Source organism: Dama dama, chromosome 13 (genome assembly GCF_033118175.1).
Source record: "Dama dama isolate Ldn47 chromosome 13, ASM3311817v1, whole genome shotgun sequence".
Classification (NCBI taxonomy): domain Eukaryota; kingdom Metazoa; phylum Chordata; class Mammalia; order Artiodactyla; family Cervidae; genus Dama; species Dama dama.
In genome coordinates, this window is record NC_083693.1 from 16,802,202 (window position 1) to 16,825,176 (window position 22,975).

General features: G+C 46.6%; 1 protein-coding gene across 1 annotated transcript; it reads left to right on the plus strand.

Moving 5' to 3' along the window:
• The first annotated feature begins 1,557 nt into the window (after window positions 1-1,557).
• Window positions 1,558-1,903, plus strand: LOC133068337 (small nuclear ribonucleoprotein G-like). Its single transcript, XM_061159590.1, has one exon. The coding sequence runs from the start codon at window positions 1,597-1,599 to the stop codon at window positions 1,825-1,827; it is 231 nt and encodes a 76-aa protein (XP_061015573.1). The 5' UTR covers window positions 1,558-1,596; the 3' UTR covers window positions 1,828-1,903.
• The last annotated feature ends 21,072 nt before the right edge of the window (window positions 1,904-22,975 follow it).

The following is a 22,975-nucleotide window of genomic DNA, read 5'->3' on the forward strand; positions in this document are numbered from 1 at the left end:
CTCTCAGCTTCCCGAGGTTAATGAGAGTGCGGGTGTGGCCCGTTCAGAGAAGCTGGCAGCGCTGAAGGCTGGTCACAGCTTTATTTAATGATATGTGTCATTCCTGTTTCTAGCGTTTTTCCCTAACTCCTTGTTCCCTTTGCTCTCCCGGTGCATATGAAAAGGCTAAATCAGGTCTCCTCGCTGACATCTGATGGCTGGTTAGCAGTTGGTGACGTTAGGGTGTTGACTTATAATTAGCTATCAAGTAGTTCTCTAAGTGACAGCCTCAGATGATGCAGCTCCGGGTGCTTATCTGAGATTGTGAGAAAAAACACGTTTAACCGTCAGGTTGAAAAAACACTGTGTGGATCCTTGCCCGCGTTTCCTTCTTTGAAAGCAGAATGCACGTGATGGGAAAACCCCTCCGGATGTCCAGGCCCCTGACGCAGCACTGGCTGGTGGTCCTCACACTGGGGAAGGAGGGGCGAGATTCCAGCTCCTGATGCTGTGAGCACTGGGAGAACAGGCAGCGGTGGCTGCAGACCCCTGGGATGGCCCTGCCTGCATAGAGGGAAAAGCCCGAGCAGGCACGAGGAGCTCGTCACCCCTTCCAGCCTCATGGCTCAATGCTGGGCGCCTCTGACAGCCAGGCCTAGTACTGCCCACACGTTCCTTGGGGCAGCCCGTGGTGAGCATCCTACCTACCCCTCTACGGGAGGCAGAGGAGCATCTGTCTGTGGTCTGGACACCAGAGTCATCTGGGTAGGGGTCTGGGGCGAGGAGGAGACCTAACATCCATAGAGTACCAACCCTGCTCTGGGCGTGGCAGCGAGCGCCTTGTGTCACGCGTGTCAGGAGACTCTGACAGCAGCTTTACTCGCACCCCAGGGAGGATGCTTTCCTCCCAGCATCCTTTTCCTGGGAGGTCGGCTTCGGATAGAAGATGAGCTAAAGACCTATGTGACGTACTCACACCAAAGCTATCAGAAGAGAGTTTTGTGTCTGGGTCGGGTTCCATTCTCAGGCATCTGAAACCATCTCCCTCTTATTTCTGGAAGAGGAAAACCTGTTGACTGTAACTGGCCTCAGACTGGGAATTTTTTGTGGGAGAGGGATGGTGTGGTGTCGGGTTAACAGGGAGAGGACATGGAGAAGGAAAATGAGAGGGATCCCTGGATGCACTTGTGAGGCAAACCCTGGACTAACACCAACTCAATAAGAAACATTTACGAATAGACCCCACACCCCCTCTAAAAAGACTCTGGCAGCAAGATTTCTTTCTGATAACATACCATTGCTACAGGGCTGCATCCACACTAGAGATGGGATCTGAGGCTCGGGGGCGAAGTCTGTGCCCAAAAGTTCACCAGCCCAGGGACTGGTCACATCCTGTCCTTTCCCAGCCAGTGAGTCCTTGAGAGGCGGCTGAGCATCCTGAAGATGAGGTTTAACAGCAAATGGGAGTTTGTGGCAGGTGAAGAGACGAGGTTTCAAGCCCCAAGGAGCTTTCTGTCCAAAAGGGGAGACACGATGAGGTGGCAAGGAATCCCTTCCTATAAGAATGATAATTTAAATTCCGTTTGGAGGCTTCTTTGAGCTCGCAGAGTAGACATCATGAGCAAAGCCCACCCTCCCGAGTTGAAGAAATTTATGGACAAGAAGTTATCATTGAAATTAAATGGTGGCAGACATGTCCAAGGAATATTGCGGGGATTTGATCCCTTTATGAATCTTGTGATAGATGAGTGTGTGGAGATGGCAACTAGTGGGCAACAGAACAATATTGGAATGGTGGTAATACGAAGAAATAGTATCGTCATGTCAGAAGCCTTGGAACGAGTATGAACAACGGCTGTGTTCACCAGAGAAGTCAACTGCTTCCGTGTGTCTCCTTCTCCACATTTCACTAGCAGAAAAATTGGGTTGTGTACATTTTCTTACTGAACTTTTTTGTTAAATAAACTTTTATAATAGCCAAAAAAAAAAAAAAGAATGATAATGTAACTGATCCTTTAATGTGCTTCACACGCTTTCACTCATTCAATACTCACAACAGTGCTGTGGGACACTACCCCCATGTTAAAGATGAGGGAATCATATGAAGAGGTTAAGTCATGTGGACAAGCTGCATACTTTGTTAAAAGACAGGGCTGGGATTCTGAGACTGATGATGTCAGAGAGGGAATGAGAATGAAGGAGAATGAAGATTCCCCCAGCATCAGAACAGACGGAGCTCTGCAAGGCAAGAGCATTTCCATCGCCTCCCAAAATAATTACATTTAGAGAGGCTTTACAGTCAATACATCTGGTTCTCAAAAGATAAGAATGTGTCCCATTTTGCAAATGAGAAAACTGAGTGTTGGGGAATAATACACCTTGGGAACACTCACATATCTAGCAGTTGGCAAAGTCACTATTTGAACTCAGATCTGTCTGATTTGCAGTCTTTTTTTTTTTTTTCTTTTTTCCCCGCCTCTCCAACTATTAGAGAATGAAGGAGCACTCTTAACCCTGCTGGGGTTCCTTGATGTCTTATTCCTGTGAGATTTATAGAGTTCTGAGCATTTATTCCCACAAATGGGCCAGGTAAGATTTCTTAAGAGTTGAGGTCTAATCATCATAACCGTCCAGAAGCTGGTAGATGGTTAACAGCTGTTTCTATGGTGTTAGTGCTAAGTGGGGGTCATAAGACCACTGAAGAGCCCAGTCCAAGCTGCCAGCTCTTAGTTCCTTTCTATGATCCCCAGAAGATAAAGAAATGGTGAGGTTTTTAAGGCCTGGATGTGAGAACTAGCCCGCTTCATACCAATTGTTCCAGCCACAGTACCACTAGCAAGACCACCTTTCAACCATATGGAATGTTGAGGACTCCATGAGAGTCATTCTGAGATTAGTTCATTTGTTTTTTTGTTTTTGTTTTTTTTTTTAGTCCAAATGGGCCAGGTGGAGTCCTAGAAATTTGCAGAGATCAGGTTTTAAATTGTCTACTGAGAGATCACAAGAGGACAGGCTGCTATGATAGATGCTGAATATAAGTCATCACCCTCTTGCTAACTGAGTCATCTGTCAGGTTAGTGTGGATTTTTGCAAGTCAAGGTGCCCAGCTCTTCGAGGCAGAAGGACCCAAAATAACCTGAGCTGAAGGCACCAAAGTATAATCGTGGAGTGAGTGGCACTTTGGAAGCACTGAGGGTCAAAACTGGCAAAACTAAAATGGTCAGAAACCCCAAAGGTTAAAGTCAGATACACACTGAAACTGAACAAGGGAAAAAGATAGGAGGCCATCTAGAGGACCAGGCAATCGTCATGTTCTCTGATAAGATTAGACTCACAAGTGTTTCGCTGAAAATCCCGATTAACAATAGGAGTTATGGGAGTTACAGAAATCAGAGCAAGAGCACAAAGTGGGGTTTGTTAGTACGGCCAAGCTGGTCCATCCTGGTCTTGAGGTCTAACTTAGTTAGGGTCAGGTCTAGCTGCAGTGACAGGCAAGCCCCCCCCCCCCCCCCCCCACCGGTGTTAACATCTTAACACAATAAAGGCTGTTTCCCCTGGTCATGTGACAGTCCAGTCTGAGTGTTCCTGATCTGCAGGCGTCTTTCCTCCATGTGGGTCCAGTGTATTGCAGGCTCTGTGTGTGCTAAGTCACTTCAGTCATGTCTGACTGTGCAACCCCATGGACTGTAGCCCACAGCTTCCTGTTGCCACGCCCTCCTCCAGGGGATCTTCCCAACCCAGGGATTGAACCTGGGTCTCTCACATCTCCTGCATTGGCAGGCGGGTTCTTCACCACTAGCACCACCTGGGAAGCCCCATTGTAGGCTCTAGTATTTGTTAAATAAACCTATTTAAGAAATGTATCCAAGGAGTCAGGTACACAGGTGGCTTCCGTCCTGTGGTCCTGCCCTTTCCTAAAGCCTCAGAATCCTCCACATGTGGCCAGAGGATGGAGAAAGAGGTCCTGTGATAAGGTTGTAAGAAATAAAGGAGTCAATGTATGTAAAATGCTTAGAAGAGTGCCTGGGTCAAACTAAATGAGTGAGCTGGAGGAAGAGGAGTCAGGAGGGAAAAAAAAAGTTCCTTGAAGCAGAAGGTTCTCCAAAGCATAAAATTCCCAGAAGCTTCTGCTTACTTCCTACTGGTCAAAACTTAGTCACATAGTCACAAAGCTGCAAGGGAAGCTAGGAAATGTATTTTTTTTATTCCAGAGACTCATATGACTGGCTAAAAACCAGAGGTTTATTACTATGGAAGAAAAGGAGAATGGATATTGGGGGATAACTAAGTTTCTGCCACACTCACTAACAGTCTGGACAAAATTCATTTTTCATGAACTAAGCTCCCAGGTAGTGGGGCAGAACCCCCTGGTTTGAAAGACACAAGAGGAATCAGAGACACAGTCCCCAGCTGGGACGGTGGAGTGAGCGTCAGTTTGTGGTCTCAGCCTTACTTACAGGCACACTGGCTTCATCACTGTCCCCATGAGTTCATCATCAGAGGAACTGGGTCCCCGCCATCGGGGGTGTGTGGGAACCCTACCTCCTCCAGGACTGAGGCTAACTCAGCTGGGATGGCCCTACACTGTGCAGGGATCCATCTGAACACTCCCTCGTATCTCCTCGACCCGTCAGCCCCTGAGAACCCCGGGTTCCCGACTGCTGCTGGGACCCCCACCCGAGGTCCCATTAGTGCCTGACTATCCAGGCTGCATCCAGGCTCCCCTCACCCCTGCACCTGGTGTTACAGGGTGAACTGCATTCTCTCCAAATCTGAATGTTGAGGTCCTAACCCCAGTGCCTGGGAAGATGGCTTTTTTCTTTTGGAATTCAGGTCATTGCAGATATAATTAGTTAAGAGGAGGTAAGAGTGAGCCGGATGGACTCCTAAAAACTGGTGTCCTTATAGAAGGGGGAAATCTGGAAATGGACACACACACACACAGGAAAAAACGCCGTGTGAACATAAAGGCAGAAATGGGTGGATGTGTCTCCAAGCCAAGGGATGCCAAAGACTGCCAGCAAACTCTCAGAAGCTGGGGGAGAGGCCTGGACAGATTCTCCCTCTTAGCCCTCAGAAGGAGCTGACCCTGCCGGCATCTTGGTCTTATTCTTGTAGCTTCCAGAAACATGAGATGATAACTGCCTGTTGCTTAAACCTACCAGCCTGGGTACTTGCTCTGAGCAAACAAATACACCTACTCTCACCCCAGCTCACTGTCAGGGCTTGAGCCAAGCCTTGCTCCAAGCATCTGGGCCAGGCCCTTTCTGCTGGTCCTAGCCTTGGTTTCCCCATCCAGCTGTACCCCCCAACCCTCCATCTGCGCGCCCCCCACTGCCCAGGTCTCTGCCCCTGAAAGTCCTCAGGCACCGCTGCCGATCCAGCAGCTGCTGATCTCAGGATTCAAGGACCCCACGTGCACTTTAAGACTCCTCTCACAAAAGGGACAGCCGGAGAGAGAGCTCTCCTCCCCTTAGGCTTTATTTGTGCAACAAAATGAAATGGAGTTGAGTATCTTCCAGATAATCTGATTAACGCTGACAGTCACATTGAATAATTAGGCAGCCGTTTTCTGTGTGGGGGCAGAGTGTTTGCTGGAGACAGAGTGAGGGGTGGTTTGTCCGTCCACATCTTGAGGACACGTGGATGTGGCTGTGTGTGTGACCCAGGTAAGCCAGAACTTCCAAGGCATCTGGGCCATCCATGCATGAAGCTTCAGTTGCTACTTACAAAGTCATTTCTGAGAACAGAAATCATTGAATTTCCTGAGGGAGACACTTAAGAAACAAGTGAAATGAAAAGGCAGACCATCTCCAAAAAGGAGTCCCCATCACTGGGAAGCTCCCAGGCCTTCCACGCAGAGAGGCAGCCACCAAGTCCCAGCTCCCCAGGGCAGCCTTGACTTCGAAGGTCCACCTCCCTGAATAACCTAGGAAGGCTCATACCTCATGTTTTGATTCGGGGTTCAGAAAATATGGCTGCCATAGAAGCAAGACTCAAGGAGGAGTTTGGGGGGGAGCTTCCCGGAGGGCACAGTGTGGGGTGGAGTATGACAGATGTTCCCAAAGATCTGAGGAAGGCTCACAACCCGGGAGAAAGCCAGGCCTGGGGCGGGCAGCCATCCCAAAGGCCCCCTGAGCAAAGGCCAGAGTCTCCTTGTCCGCACTGTCAGGCAAGTGCCTTATGGTCAGAGTGAGCCTTGAAGTGGAAGAGAAGTCCCAACAGATAACCCGAGAGGACATGCAGAGGTCAGCTGTCTGTCCCAGCTGCCTGCTCCCTACATGGTCTAGTGTCGGCTCTGGAAATAGCATTCCAGGTCTCCGGCTTGTCAGCATCCAGCTCCAGGTAGAGTGGGGGGCACAAGCCGTGTGGGGGGCTGGCCCAGGGGCTGAGAGCTGGCAACAGAGCCCCACTGGCCCCGTGTCTTCCTTCTGGCCCAGCTCCTGCTCTGGGGAGCCGTGAGCAGCTTTCTCCTCTGACTGATGCCCGCCTCTCCCTGGCAGGCCCCAGCCTGCGCGCTCCATGACCCCAGGCCCTAAGCTTCACGGGTCCAGGGTTCAGGGCAGGATGTGGTCACGCCTGGCCCTCGGGCACTGCCCCCACAGAAGGACAAGAGAGGACAGATACCCCCTCGGCACTGACCCCAGGGAAGAACAAGGGCTCCTGCCTCCTTTCGGAGGAAGGGTGACCAGGAACAAGAGGTGGGGCGGGGGGATCCAGTCCGAGTTGGATCAAAGTTTGGGTTTTGTTTTTGTTTTTAATTTTCAGATGAATAATTCAGTGGCTATGCCAAGGTTGAAATATTTTTCTGTTTTCAGCAAGATGTGAGAAAAGGAAATGAATTTTAATGAAATGTTTTGGTTTACTTTATCGAAGGCTTCCAGTATCGTGGGATTCCCACGCCCTAAACAGATGTCAGCTGTTTCATCCTCTCGGCTGCAAAAGGCAGAAGAGAGCCGTTGTGACTGCCCTGCTCAGCCCTTTTACGCCCCCATTTCCCAGATGGGAAGAGCTACCTGCAAACATCAGGCTGGTAGAACTTTGAAGCAATGTGAACTTCAGAAAACTAAAATTGCAAGTGGTTACAATGTGTTCACTGAAATAAACCAGTTGTCTCCAGGGGTGGGAGGCAGACACCTGTCCCATGTTCCTTGGGCCTCCCACCCCTATCCTGCCAGCGGGGGCAGGCTTTGGTAGACGCCCAAGGTCTCTGAGCTGATTGCTCCCAGGAAGGACTTAAGCATCAGATGATTCTGAAAACAGGATTTAAGGGGAGGCGGAGAGATGTGGCAAGATCTCTGTGGAGAAAGCAGAGCCGTCAGGTGGAAGTGACATCACAGACGGAGGGGAATATGCCAAGGCATGAGGTGACTTACCGCTGCGGGCTCAGGACGCGTCTGTAGCAGAAGTTTCTGAACTAAGTCAGCAAGCAACAGACCACATGGGCTCTCTTCAGTACTGATGAGATTCCTCCTAATTCAAGAAAAAGCCTGCCTAAAATGAGTTGTCATCTATAGATCAATCAAAGAAGGACTTGTAAAGCCCTGAGCACTGGGCTAGTTGGGGGGATGGAGAGGTAAGGTAACCAGATCCTGCCTACAAGGGCTTACGAAAACGTGCTTGTCCAGGCAAGGACTGTGCACAAAAAAACCCAAAGAGCGTCTGTGATCAAGCTCTCCTTGCCTGGATTCTCAGCTGCCACTACCCCTGAGGTGTCACCTTGTCTGGAGACCCAAGTGGATATCTAAAAAGAGAAAAAGAAAAGTAGTTGCTGGAAAAAAAAAATTGCCATAAGATTTCTGTCATCAAAGGAATCTCATAATAATTTTTTCCCCACACACTTCTCCGTTTAAGGTTTCCCAATCACATATGACTTGTGTGTCATCTTTGCTCTGGCAAGAAAAGAGGAAATGTCTTCATCATGGTCTAACTGGTGATTTAGAGGCGGGCACCGGAATTCGCAATGTCAGCTCCTCAGGAGAATCTGTGCTCTGCTCTGATTCATGGGGGGATGGGGGTCGGGGGTGCAGCAGAGGGGGAGGGTGTCTAGCAGGCAGAAAACATGAAGCACATAGTGAAAGCCGAGCAGAAGACGCCCCTTTTCTTATTTGCTTTCCCAGGTCTGATCCCCTTAGAGGGGAAAGTTCCCAAGTCTTCCTAGTGGAAGGCTACTGTGTTAACCATTAATATACTTTCCCCAAAATGGTTAGTGGAAGGACCAATGCTGTTGATTAATTTGCTCTTTCTTCTCTGCCTTGGGCCTCAAGTCCAAAATCCTTTGGATACTGTCTATATGCGGAGTTGGTCCTTAAAACACACTGCCTGATTCCTCTCTCCATCTGTTGTGCTCAATGTAGTTAACCCACGTTACAGAGTGGCAAGCAGTGGCAAAACAGAGGCAAAGAGTGGCAAAAATTCTCTCTCAAAGCAGAGAGCATCTTAAAGAGGATGCCAGGGGCACACCAAGCACAATGTCTGTGTCCCCAGGCTTTGCAGATGCCAATATCCCTGAATATGGTAAATTGGCGGATGGAGGGGTTGAGGCGGACCTCTGCAGACCTGTCCTAAATGATTTGGTTTGGAAAAGAGGCTCACCAGAGCAGATGGAGAACACCGCTGTGCAGACAGCTGCAACAAGGGGTGAATGAATCAAGCAAAACCAGCAGAATTTAATAGAAGCCTGAAAAAGATAGCTACTTCTTTATCCTGCTATCGGACAAGTTGGTTCTAACATTTATGTGGGAAAAGCAAACTAGCGAGACTGGACAGGAAAATTGCCAAAAAGAAATGCAGTGAGAGGGAACGAGTCCTCCAGATAAAACATACTGCAAAGTCTCAATAATTAAAACAGTATGGAAATGACCAAGGAGTCAGACATACCAGAAGAATAATAGAAATAGACTCAGAGATATACACACATTTCATTTCTGATAACAGGGACATCTCATTTCAGCAGAGGTAAATGGTATCACTTTAATAACTGGTCTTGTACAAATGGATAAACATTTAAAAAGATATTCCTGGACCCATACTTCACATTGTACATGAGGATAAGCTCCAAATGGTTCAAAATTTAGGTGTGAAAATAGATAATAAAAGCATAAGAAAAAAGCATGAACAAATTTCTTTAGAATCTTGAAGTAGAAAAGGCTTGCCTATGATATGAAGAACTAAAGTCATTTTAAAAATTATTATATACAACAAAAAATTTCTAGAGAGGAAAAAATGACATAGCAAAGAGAAAAGACAAATAACAAATGGGAAAAATATTTGCAACTCATACCTCCCTAAAATACAGAGCTCTTAGAAATTGAGACTATGAAAAAATAAATACCTAATGGAAAATAGGCAAAGGATTTGAAACAGAGCTCACCAAATCAAACAAAAATGGCTCTTAAATTTATGAAAAATTTTCACTGAAGGAAAGGCAAAATAAAACTACAGTGATACCACTTTTCGCCCATCAGTTGGAAAAACCCAAAAGTTTGAGAACACACTTCGCTGGTGATGCTGCAGGCAAACACAGCTTGTGGAAATAAAATGACTCATCTCTCCTGGAGGGCAACTTGGTGCTCAAAATCTATCAAAAGGACTAATGTATTATCTTCACCCAGCAATCCCATCTCTGGGAATTTCAGCACAGTGACACTTGTGCAAAATTATATATGAACAAGATGTCTCATGGTAGCATCATTTGCAAGGGGGGCAGGGGGTGGAGGTGGGCAGAATTAGGAACATCTCAGGCATCCATCAAGAGGAAAGTGGTTAGATAAACCAGTTTCATGGGACCATCATGCAGCTGTTTTTAAAAAATGAGGGGCTCTTTATATTTTAGAAGGAAAAATTCTTTGTAACATAGTAAGTGCGGAAAGCAAATTTTAGAATAGCATGCTACCTTTCCTGAAAGGAGGAGGTAAGTAATTAAGAATGTGTATCCATGTTGGCATGTATTTGCATAAACAACATTGGAAGGTTACTTGGGAAACTAATACATGTGTTTATGGGGGACATGGAGTAGAATGGTCAGAGCAGGGAGGAGAGAGCCTTTTAGTCCAGGTCCAGCCCCTCAAATGAGGGCTGTACAAAACTTTCCCAGGGAAATCAAGTAGAGGTATTCAATAAAAGCATTTTTTTAAGGTAAAAGGAAGAAATTCAAATGAGAAAAAACTTGCTCTGAATCTCCACCTAGCCCAATTCCTTACTCTGAATTCCACCCTCCATTCTGTCAAATCTCAGTAAGAAACTCCAATTCTGTAGTTAGTGTTTCCTGAGAACATAAGTTGCTGCTGATTTTCAAGTTTAGTTCATTTATTTGCTTAGTATAAAAGTCCAGATTGCTACAAAATACAGTGAGAATACTCCATGACTATAGGAATACACATATATATGTCTCTTTTATGCCTGGCTTTATGTTACAAATATTTAATATAAGACAATGCTTTATGATGATTTAAAAGGGTGTGAGAGTTAAAGTCACTTGTCTGCTCACTCAGCATTTTCGGGGCAAGTATTGGGTGGGAGTTTCTATGTGAGACCGGCAGGCCCGTCTGCACTAGAGGAGAAGGCAGGTCCTCCAGGGGGGCTGCACGGCCAGCCCGGCACCCTCTGTGCTGACAGCACACAACCCCCATGAGTTCCTTGACTGTGCGTCGTCCCTCTGCTGGACGCTGTCCGTACAGCTGTCTGCCGGAAATCCTCTCGCCCTAACTGCTCGATAAAGTGACTTGTACTCATCCATCAGGGTCACAACCCAAGAACTGATCACACAAAGCGGATCCGTAGCTGCCAGGAGCTGGGGGTGGGGGACCAGGGGTGACTGCTTATGGCACGGGGTGTCTTTTAGGGTTACCGAAACAGTTCTGGAATTAGAGAGGATGGTTGCAAAACTTCGTGAAAATACTAAGCCACTGATATGTGCACTTTAAAGGGTCAATCTTATGGCATGTGAATTATACTCAATAATTTGTTTTTTTAAACAGCCTTCTTCAAGGAAGTCCTCCTGGTTACAGTCAGATACCTACTGCCTCAGAGAACCCTCTGATGCCTGTGACAGGTATCACAATTTAAACGAGTAATTGTGTCACTGTTTATAAATGCAATGGTTTACTTGAGGGCAAGGTGGTAGGAGGGGTCCACTCTCTATGAAAGTGAAAGTCACTCAGTCGTGTCCAACTCTGCACCCCCATGGACGATAGCCCAACAGAATCCTTCGTCCGTGGAATTCTCTAAGCAAGAACACTGGAGTGGGTTGCCATAACCTTCTCCAGGGGATCCTCCCAACCCAGGGATCAAAGCTGGGTCTCCTACACTGCAGGTGGATTCTTTACCTTCTGAGCCACCAGGGAAGCCTCACATTGTCTACAGAGAACTCAAAAGCGATAATAACACCAACTGAAAGTTAACCTCTTTATCATGCCATATCCTAGCAGTTCTAAATAATGTCAATGATAAAATACATTCCCCTCAAAAAAATTTTTTTGGTCTAAGTTCTGAACAATCAGGGATTACTATTGAGTTTAAGTGATACATGTGTAAGCTTCAAATGAACACATTCTTATTAACTTATCCTTTAGTAAACATTGTATTCTAGGAGGAAGTTAATATAGAGAATTGCCAATTACAGCCAGTTCCCCACAGGTGAGCCCAGCTACAGGGCTTCCTTTGAGATAAATTTTTCACTGTAATAGTTGAAGTGGCTCAGCTGGTGTTTCCAGCCCTGTGTTACAACAAATACCTACCTTTAAACTGTAAATTAAAAGCAAACACAGATAGCACACTGATTACAAAGACAGAAACAGAACTTGCAGTACTCTAATTCCATTGAAGTTTCTATTTGTGTTTTAAAATTTAAAACAATGAAACAAAGTGAAAAGTGCAAGGTGCAATATTTTCATTTGGTGAGTACAAATTTTAGTTCATACATAAAACACTATACTGAATTTGACACCGAGATGTATTCTTCATTTCTAATTGTGGTTTGTTTTAAATGAAAGAACAAATCAAGAATGGTTACAAGCTACCATATGGTAGTTGCCTAAATCATACCTTTTACAGATATTATGGCTTTATTAAAATTCACTTATTAGTTTCAAAACAATTATTTACATAAAATAATATTAGAGTCTATAACCAAAGAATCAAAGTTTAACCTCAAGATATAAAACTAAAGCATAACTATATTTTTCTTCTTTGCCCAATATCTACTTTATTTTTATTATTCTGTACAGGCAAGATTATGTAAACAAATATTGTATACAGGAAAATCTTCAGTGTTTGTACTTCTTTGCTGGCCATTTTGTTATTCACCTGATTCTGTGATTACTGCTGAAAGTAATTTAGTCATAGAGAGGAGGGAATTACTTTTTAATATTCCTCACTCTATTTGATTAAATAATGATATTCATGAAGGATATATTAATGAGCAACACTTTTTTTTTTACTATATTCCTAAATATTCTGAATGTATGTCAAATATATAATAAGGATACACATTTCTGAAGAATATTCATTTTCATTTAAAACATATAGGAGAAATATTCTTCAATGCTGGGCTGTGGTAAATTGCTAAATTTGTGAATCAACTCTTCAGTGACTTGGGCACTCAGGGAGTTATCTTCATTCCTATGAGATGGACAGTGTCATCTCCACTTATCTCCATGGGAAAACTGAGATGCAGAGAATGTGAAAGGATTCATCTGCAGTCAGAGCGCCGGTAAGGGGAGGAGGGATCTGCCTCAGAAGCTGCTAATGGGACAACTCACTCTCTCAGCCATGACACCATATTGCTTCTTTGCACACTTACTGCTAAAACTGAAGTTATCCAGGAAATGCAATCCAATTGCACTTTCACTAGAAATGCTGCCTAAGTGAAGATGGCCAAGTGGGGAGACAGAACCCTGACCTACACATCTGTGAATCAAACTTACACTTCACCACATCACCAAGGATTAGGGATGATGAGCAGGCAACACTGAAGACGGCAAAGACCTGCTTTCAGGACATTTCATTGGGTTTATCTTCCCCCAGGCTTGGTCCTGGACCATGCCATGTCATTCCTGCTTCAGGATCTTGGTACCCACTGTTGTTTTGTTTGGCTCCCCACCCTCTACTCTTGAAATAACTCTCAGGCTACCTCCTCTAAGAAGCCCTCCCTAATTATCATACCCAAAGTTACTCTTTCCAACTAACCAATCACTAACCACTGCCCCCGTTTCATTTACTTTATAGCACCAATTTTCTTCATCATCTATGTCTATCTATTTACCTATCCTCTTTGTGATTTCTTCTTTCTCTTCCTTCCTTCCTGTCTTCCTTCCCTTTTCATATCACTGCCAGGCATACAATAGGTCTCAGTTCAGTTCAGTTCAGTTCAGTCACTCAGTCACGTCTGATTCTTTGTGACCCCATGGAATGCAGCATGCCAGGCTTCCCTGTCCATCACCAACTCCCAGAGCTTGCTCAAATTCATGTCCATCAAGTCACTGATGCCATCCAACCATCCCATCCTGTTGTCCCCTTCTCCTCCTGCCTTCAATCTTTTCCAGCATCAGGGTCTTTTCCAGTGAGTCAGTTCTTCCCATCAGGTGGCAAAAGTATTGGAGTTTCAGCTTCAGCATCAGTCCTTCCAAGGAATATTCAGGACTGATTTCCTTTAGGACTGACTGGTTTGATCTCCTTGCAGTCCAAGGGACTCTCAAGAATCTACTCCAACACTACAGTTCAAAAGCATCAGTTCTTCGGTGCTCAGCTTTCTTTATAGTCCAATTCTCACATCCACACATGACTACTGGAAAAACCATAGCTTTGACTAGATGGACCTTTCTTGGCAAAGTAATGTCTCTGCTTTTTAATATGCTGTCTAGGTTGGTCATAACTTTTCTTCCAAGGAGCAAATATCTTTTAATTTCATGGCTGCAGTCACCATCTGCAGTGATAATAGGTTCCTAATAACTATTGTTAAGTTATGAAAATAATGATCACATGAGAGGTTAGTAATGCTGTGTTCATAAAGATTCTGAGGTCCCACATCCAGGCTCCACGGAACACAGCAGCGTGAGAGATGAGCCACGCCTGCCTGCACAGTGTGTTGGAAGGGGTGGCACCTGTGTGAGCGAGCCCGGCTGCCACGGCACTCAAAACAAGGGGCCGGGCTCAGGTTCTCCCCTTGTCAAGACTCATCAATCCACTAGCACATTTGCTAGCGGGGATCCTCAGCTCTCTCTCTGGAGATGGAGAGCTAGGCCCTCAGGGGTGCACACCAGAGCTGGTCCTTGAGGAGGGAGTGTTACTCTAGCCAGCACTACTCAGATTCAAGAGTGTGAAGGCTTTGATTTCACCAAGATTCACACCTTTATGGGAAGACAGGTGAGAAAGGGGTATTCAATGAGGTTCAAAGTTCATAACCCAAGCCTCTCCCAGCTTCCCACAACCTGAGTTTGAAAAGAAGTTCAGGAAAAGGAGGCAGATTTAAAAAAAAAAAAAAAAAAAAAAGACCTTCAGTCCTAGCTGTATCTGATTCTCTTCTTCCCCTCCCAAGTCATTAACAAAGACTGACACTGTAGTCTTTATCAAAAAAATCTTGTTCCCTAAGTGGTGATACAGAATAATTATCTCAGCTTGCAATCAGCACAGTGATCTTCTTCAAAGCAATTTGTGGCAAGGATATGCATTTTTAAAATAGATTAAATTTTCAAGAGCTTGCCTCTTAAACCTGGTCAGAATGTATTTACAATTCACCTAGTGAGATGATGCATATCTCCAAGCTGGAATTCTCTTTCATTAGGCCTTGCTTAATTGAATCAAGCAAAGTCATTTTGGGACTATCCCAAAAGAAAAACCTTTTATCTCAAGGCAAATGTGTCTTAACAAGGCCCTACAGGTAAATAAAGCCAGGTTTCCACTTCTCTGAACCCCCTGCTACTCCTTTCCAAAGCCTACCACCTGATTTCATTTGTTTTCCTTTTAAGTGAGGAAATTGCTTTTGGAGCTAACTGTTGCCAGTGAAAGCAACAAGTTGGCTCTTTTGTTTTGTTTTGCTTCCTCCCAACGGTGAAGAAACACCTTGTCTTCTTTATCTTCTTTACTTTCTCACAAATAAATCGTACATAATCTAGAGTGTGCTTGCCATCAAGGGTGGGGTCACCATATAAACCAGAAGTGTTTAGATGCAGTCCCCTTTTCCCACTGGGTCCTCTCTAGAATTGAGGTGTTTCCCATTCCCCACCCCCGGCCTTAATCAACAGATGATTGTTTCACAGTCTTGAGTAGACGTCAGGATCTGATAAAATCTCCATTGCATCAACTGAAGGTCAGAGACCCTGACTGCCTTCCCACAAACGCTGAGCGTGAAGCGCGGGGCCCTGCGCGCTGACCCGCCGCGCACTCTCCGCAGGAGGACGCCTGTGTTCTCCGCATTCACGTGCTCCTCAGACCCCTGCGCGAGTTTTGGGTTTTCGTTCAAACGCAGATTCTGGAGGCCTGGGTGAGGGCGAGGCTGGTCCCTGGGCCAGACTCGGGGCTGCAGAAGCTGTGAGCAGTAACCCACGTGGTCGTCGCAGCCTTTAAACGGGGTCGGGGCCCCTCAAGCTCTGAAACAAACCCAGAAACCTGCGGAGAGGCTTGCGTGGCCCGCTGCCTGTCGGACGCCCCATAGTTTCTCCCGGGCCCCTCTGCTGGTAGTCCAGAAGAACCCCGGAATCTCTGTCTAGAAGAGTGGCTCGTCCTGCCCTGGCATTTTCGCACTAGGTTTCCCTGACTCAGCACAGACGCCTCCGGTCCCACCAAAATCCGGAGGCGGCCGGAGCGGCTTTCACTCGGGTCCTCCGCCATCCAGGCGGCCGCGTCCTGGAGGACCCAGCTGGTTGGCCCGCATCAGATGTCACCCGGGGGTGATAACGTCGGACGCCGATGACGAGCCTCCCGCCTCCGGGTAAACAGGACCGCGCCGACTCCGGGCGCGTCCTCCGACGGGTCCCGCGGGCGGGTGAGGCTGGGCCGGCCCCGCCGCGCCCAGGACTCGGTGCCTCGCACGGTCCTCCGCGAGGGGCCGCGGTTACATAAACGCCGGCGAGCTCACCGCGCCCGGCACGCCTCCGCCTCCGGCTCCCGCCCCGGATTCGCAGGAAGGTCTGGGGGCGCCCGAGGATTCCAGAGCACCGAAGCGCCGCCCAAGAAGTTTCTCCCGCAAGCAGGCAGAAAAGACAGCCTCCATCCTGGGTCGACAAGACGCTCTCCATCCCAGCCGGCTTCCGAGGGCGATCCCCGCCCCGCACCCGCCGGGGCGGGGGCGCGGGGCGGAGCCGGGGAGGCGGGAGGGTCCGGGTCTCTTATGTAAACTTGTAATTGGCTCTGGCTCCTGCGGTTCGGGGCCCTGCACGCCGTTTCCGACCGGCTGGATTGCCAGGCTAGGCAGCATCCTCCTCCTCCTCCCACCTTCGCCTCGCGGCGCAACCCCATCCCTGCCCCGACCTTCCCCGAGTCTGCCCCGACCTTCCCCGAGTCTACCCCAATTTCCCTCGCCTCCCAGTCCTCCCCTGCTTCACGGAGGGCACCCAGAAAGGCACTGCTATTTGAAAATGGCATTTGATTATTAAATTAACGTACGCCCGGCCTGCCCGCCCCGCCTGCAAGCCAACTCTTAGGAACAGGTAACTCAGTTGGAAAAATAAGTGGTCCTAGATCCGTGGTCCTCAAACTTCTTTGAGTGCGCCTCGCGAGTTCTTCGAAGGAGGTGGGGGCGGAGGATGTTAAACTCCAAGCGCCGGAGCCCCACCCCCAGAATTCTGCTCCGTCGGTCTGCAGGGGGCCTTGGGATTTGCGTTACCACGTGGGTTTCCCTGGTGGCTCAGAGAGGAAAGAATCCACCTGCGGTGTGGGAGACCTGGGTTCGATCCCTGGGTTGGGAAGATCATCTGGAGAATGGAATGGCTACCCACTCCGGTGTTCTTGCTTGGAGAATCCTATGGACAGAGGAGCCTGGAGGGCTACAGCCCTTGGGGTCACAGACAGTCCCACCGACTGAGCGCATTTCACACGTTGCTAAGTTTTGCTCATGTTGTCCAGCCACAGTTATGGACGGAAAGTCATATTTTTTCCTCCATTCAAAAAGGTTTGCCAAACAAATGAACAGGGTGAACAAGATGTCGGGAGGACCAACCTCCTCTCAAGAATGCTCTGGAATTGTAGAAGCACGCATTTACAAACAAACCTGTTAATTAGAAACCGTAGCATCCATCCCTGTGCACGATGAAACACCTGAGCACCAAAAATTAATAACGGACGGTGGTTCACTCCAGGAATTTGGAAATCAAGCATTTTACAGCAAGAAGTGACCCCAGAGACAGGCCAAAACCTAACAGGTGATAAACGAAGTTCTGCAAGGTGGGTAGATTTGTGTGGAGTGCGGGGAAGGCCAGTATTCCTGTAAGCAGGTGTAACTATCTGGATGCGTCCAAACCCCAGCTGGACCACTGGTTAGCTTCAGATCTCAATTTTCTCTCAGTTTCCTAATCTGAAATGGCATCAAGGTCTGTTTTGCTGCAGTGTTGTGAAAACGATGTACAATGTATGAAAGTCACATGATTCAGGCTTGCATATGCTAGTGCCAGTGCTGTTAATGGCCAAGGACATTATGCTATTTAGCAGGTGGGCTAGGACTCAGGGGGCTTCCCCCATGACTGAGACAGGATTTGCCTGCAGTGTGGGTGACCTGGGTTCAGTCCCTGGGTAGGGAAGATCACCTGGAGAAGGGAATGGCTACCCACTGCAGTATTCTTGCCTGGAGAATCCCATGGACAGAGGAGCCTGGAAGGCTACAGTCCATGGGGTCACAAAGAGTGGGACACCACTGACTGACTAACACGCTAGGACTCAAGCCCAAGACCTCTGACTTCTAATGCAAAACAATTTTTTCATCACCCTAGTGTGCAGGAAATATATTTGTTTAATATTGGCACGTATACCTCAAGCTTTTCTCTGAAAAGCTTTTCTGAAGCATTTTCTCCAAATGACTCCAGAAGTGAAGTATATTGGACTTTCTGGTTTCTTATGAGCCTAATGGTGAACTAACAGTCATAGCCCAAGAACCAGAAGGATTCGAGATGCAACTTTAAAGCTTTTTAGAATTCCTCTGTAGCTCCGGCCCCCTACTGGCCCATGACAGATATCCCTAGAACAAATGGATCTTTGAAACTTCAGTCCGAGGCTTAACGTTGTCCCCTCGAATGGGTGGTTTTCCTGACTCAAGAGCTTCCCCTGTACTTTCAACAAACAGGACTGCGAGTCACACCATTGCATCTGCTTTAACCAAGCCCCCCAAGAGACTCCCTGATGCTTGCAGAGTCACAGAAAGGAAAAGGGCTTTAGGATGGGGGGAAGCAGTCAAATAATGAGGGTAGATAATTGAAAGTATAGAATCCAACATGGCCCAGAGCGACATCGTGAGTACTAGAGAACGTGGCATTCACATTCCCACATGAAATGAGATGCTAAATTGCTAATAGCTTCCCTGATGTTTGGTTCCCTGATGTGATGCCTTCCAGGATGTTCACTAGAGTTTAGGCGCGTTAAAATATCACAGCATAAGCTTATACGTGAGGCATCCACTCACACTCTCGATGTTGATGCTGAAATTCTATAAGGAAGAAAAGCTTCTTTCCCACAAAATCCAACTGCAGGTCAGTATCAACAGGCAGTTTTTAAAATGAGATCACTGTTACTGTGAGCAGCACTGTGACGTCTGAGGTTTCTTAACTGCTGAAGTATATACAGAGTGAGTTTTGAGCTGGTGATATTAATTCTCAGAATTTGTCTTTTCAACATTGTTTCTTTTTTTCCCCCCTTTTCCAACCTGACTCTGATTCAGCCTTCAGTTTTATTTCATAATTGCTCTTGTTTTTAAATACTTCTCCCACCTCCATCTTTAATGGCCTTTAAGATCTTTAATTTCCACTTTGATTCCGAAAGCTAGTAGGGTTATGAAACCATAAGTCTGGTTTTAAAATCCAATCAGGAATACTGAGATTCATGTGCCTAATGTGTTTTTAGGTAGGTGGCGTCTGTAACTGAATAGGAATCTATTTTAAATCAATATGGTGTCTGAATATTTATTCTGTGTTTTTGCAAGTTAATGTCAGAGAGTGGTCGCTTATTTTCTCTTTTCATCTTGATATTTTCTTCCTGAGTCAGTAACATTTTTTTTTTAGCATGTCCTTAGGTACTCAGATAGAAAGATTTGGACTTATCTAACCATTAACAAATTCAAAGGCACAGCTTGTATTTCTTAATATTGCAAGTGAAGTTTTGATTGTTTTTGTGACAATTATTGATGTATGTAATATATCCAGACCTGTTGTTTACAGATCTATCCAGAGAGGTGGTATTGATATAAAACTGAAATAACTGCCCACCTGGCTCCCTTTCAAAGCAGCAGCATGATTGTTTCTTGTGGGCTAATCACTTGGGTGTTACATAATTTCTCCTCCAGCGAGCACCCTGAAACCCTACTCTGCCAGACCTAGGGCTCCTTCAGGAATCCAGTGACGCTGTCAAAATGTGAACAGATTTGATCTAACAATGTCGTGATGGGAAACAGTGCCAGGGGCCGTGGAGGCCTGAGGAGGGGCATCCAACCTGCCTTTGTGAGGTCAGGGTAGCTTCTGAGAGTGGGCGGCACCTCCGCTGAGTGTTAGAGGAGAAACAAGAGCTTGATGGACAGTAAAGTGGGTCAGTCAGTTCATTTGGGGCTTGAAAGCATTTTTTTAATGTAAGTTAATAATCTTATTTGTCTACAAATAACCAAGAATTCCACCCCCCCCCCACTCCAAATAGTGGCCAAAACAGGAGGAAGTTAGTTTCTCTCACACATAAACAAAGTTCAGCAGTGATAGGGAAGCTCAATGGTGTTCTTAACCCCAGGCCCTTCCATCTTATTGTACTGCCACGCATGATCTCTTGGCCCAAGATGGCTGCAGGAGCTCCAGTCATGACAGCTTCATTCTAGGTCGAATAAAGGTAGAAGGAAGGAAGGCCTGTTCCTTTTAAGGCAGCCTCTTGCTATGCCATACTTTCCTCATTGATCAAAATGTATCGCATTGTTCCACATAGCTGCAAGGGAGGCTAGGGAATGAGGTCTTTAACCATATCTAGCAATACGTCCTGGTAAAGTCAGAGTTGTTAGTAAGGAAGAGAAGGCGCTATTGGGAACAACCACCAGTTGTCTCTGCCAGAGCAGTACTTGTGGGTGGAGAGCAGGTTGTGTGAGCAAAGGAGGGAAGGGAACCTTATCTTGTTTCAAGGGAATCAATAAAGATAAGTGGGTCACTTTGGTTTAGAATCTGGTTTGTCGAGATAAGACTACAGAAATAAACAGATGTGAGGCTGTGGGAGATCTTGTAAACTGTACCCTGCTAAGGATCTGGAGTGCTATCCTGAGGGCCGTGGGCAGCCGATGAAAGAACTTCATCCTTGAGATAGAGGGAGAAATGCAATGGGAGGTGAGGGCAGGCTGTCATGAAGGGGCGATGACAGCCTTTCAGGAGACACCATGACAGGCTCAGCGAGGCAGTGGTATCAGAGATGGGAAGACGTGAACTGATGCAAAAGATACTGGAGTGGTAAAGCTGGTCACATGGAGGTGGTAAGAGAGAAGGCTAAAGATGGCAGACACCCAGGAGCCTGTTGCTCCTTGAGAGGACAGCAACTGCTGGAGAAGCCGGGTGGAGAAGCTGAGCTTGGTTTGGACACATTGTCCCAAACACTGTATCTGCATACACAGTTTGGCTTGATCCACTTTTTTAGCAGTGTTGTTCCGGTGTAATTTATATACCACAAAACTCATCCATTTTAAGTGTACAGTTGGGTGAGTTTTAGTAAATTTACATAGTTGTGCAACCATTATTCAGCTTTGGAAGGCTTCCACGGTACCAGAAAGTTCCCCCATGACCATTTATAGTCAGTTCCCTCCTACCCCTAGCTGCAGGGAATCACTGATTTGCTTTCTGTCAGATCCCCTTTTAAAAATGTAAGTTCATGGTGTTATTCCCTGGTGGGGAGTCAAGGAGCAAAGACAGGCAAGGCCATGAACCCCCAGGAGAGGATGCAAAATTATGAGGCTTTTCAGCCTGCACCCCTTCAAGGGTCAGGCTGCCTTCTGCCTCTAACCCTGCCTCACAATGGGCCACTGTTAGAGTCGGGGATAGGGGATAGTTTTCAAGTATTTTAGGGCAGAAAATGGTAGGAAAACCTCTAAACTTGTTGGTTTTTAAATAATTAGCTTATTAGATACTGTATTTTGTTATTTTCAACTGGCTGTTTTGGCAGTTATCTAGAGAGAAGTCATTTTGGTTATGTTCCAAACGCCAGATGAGATGGTGCTTCAGAGGACACTTTATATAACGTGCAGTTTACAGGATCACCCCCTGGTTTTCCCACAAACACTGTCTCAACGGTACTGAGGCACGAAGCCCGGTCGCTGCTCCCTCGATAACGTTTGTCAAGCGCAGGCCCGCAATTTACAAACTCGAGGGGTGCCCCAGCCTCCCTTGATACCAGAACCATATTTTTTTGGCTGTGAATAATTCCACTCTTAAAAGTAGACAAGATGACTGTTATTTTTAGTGGCAATGCAATCCCTATTGAGATGGTTTGAGGGCGCATCAGTCTGAATGTCCTGTGGTTTTCCTCAGGAAGACTGTTCAATCAGGAAGACTTTTTCTTGGTCCTTGAATTTCAGCTTGTTATAGATATCTAAATTCTCTCAGACTCCATTTCAATTTTATCTATCTTGAATAATGTCAAGATATCTTAATTGGCTGTTAACCACATCAACGCTATGAAGATGACTGATTTAGAAATGAGAATTAGGCAGTCACTTTTTGCTTCCTTGATTGTCTCAGTTCAAAGTGGCTTTTGGACAGCACCATGGCTCCAACACACTTCCATCCTTGAAAGAGCCTTCTCCACTGTTTTAACCTCCTCCGATCTTTCTGTCACTTGCAAAGATAGGAAAAGTGATACTAAGTGCCGCAGAAACCACAAGCTTTAAAAACCATCATATCAAATATTCTTCAAATTCAATGTTCCTTCTACCTAGCAGCACTGGAATTGAAGCTCATTGAAATCAGGGCATAACCTCACAACCTCTCTGGAAATGTGGCCCAAACATGTTACCATGATTCCTTTATCCCACAGGTATTTTTGAGCACATACTATGTGCCAGGTCCTGTGCTGGGCAGAGAAGATTCAGCATAGAACAGGACAGGAAAGGTCTCTACTGTCTGGGCCGACCTTCTGGATGATTTCAAAGTAGTAGTTCAGTTCAGTTCAGTTCAGTCACTCAGTCATGTCAGACTCTTTGCAACCCCATGGACTACAGCATGCCAGGCCTCCCTGTCCATCAACAGCTCTGGGAGTTTACTCAAAGCCATGTCCATCGAGTCAGTGATGCCATCCAAACATCTCATCCTGTCGTCCCCTTCTCCCACCTTCAATCTTTCCCAGCATCAGGGTCTTTTCTAATGAGTCAGCTCTTTCTATCAGGTGGCCAAAGTGTTGGAGTGTCAACTTCACCATCAGTCCTTCCAATGAATATTCAGGACTGATTTCCTTTGGGACGGACTGGTTGGATTTCCTTGCCATGCAAGGAACTCTCAAGAGTCTTCTCCAACACCACACTTCAAAAGTAAGTGAAGTAAATAAAACAGGGTGATATGCTGGTGAGTGACCTGGGGAGAGTTATCTTAGAAGGGCATCAGGGAGGCCTTCTAGAGAAGGTGAATTTACACTGAGCCCCAGACGGAGGGAAGGGGGCGCACGAGGTCAGGAGGAGGACAATTCCAGGCGGAGGGCGTAAGAGAGAACACAGCTTGGCATGCTGAAGGCTCTTCAAGGAGGCTAGGGGTCTGCAGAATTGTGATCTGGGGGAAGAGTGCTATGTGCTGGGATGACCGCTGGGCAGGATATGGAACAGCTCCTGTCCCATGTAGCTGGTTTCCTGCAA

Coding starts and splice junctions, on each gene's coding strand:
- LOC133068337 (XM_061159590.1), top strand. CDS start 1,597: ATGAGCAAAGCCCACCCTCCCGAGTTGAAGAAATTTATGGACAAGAAG.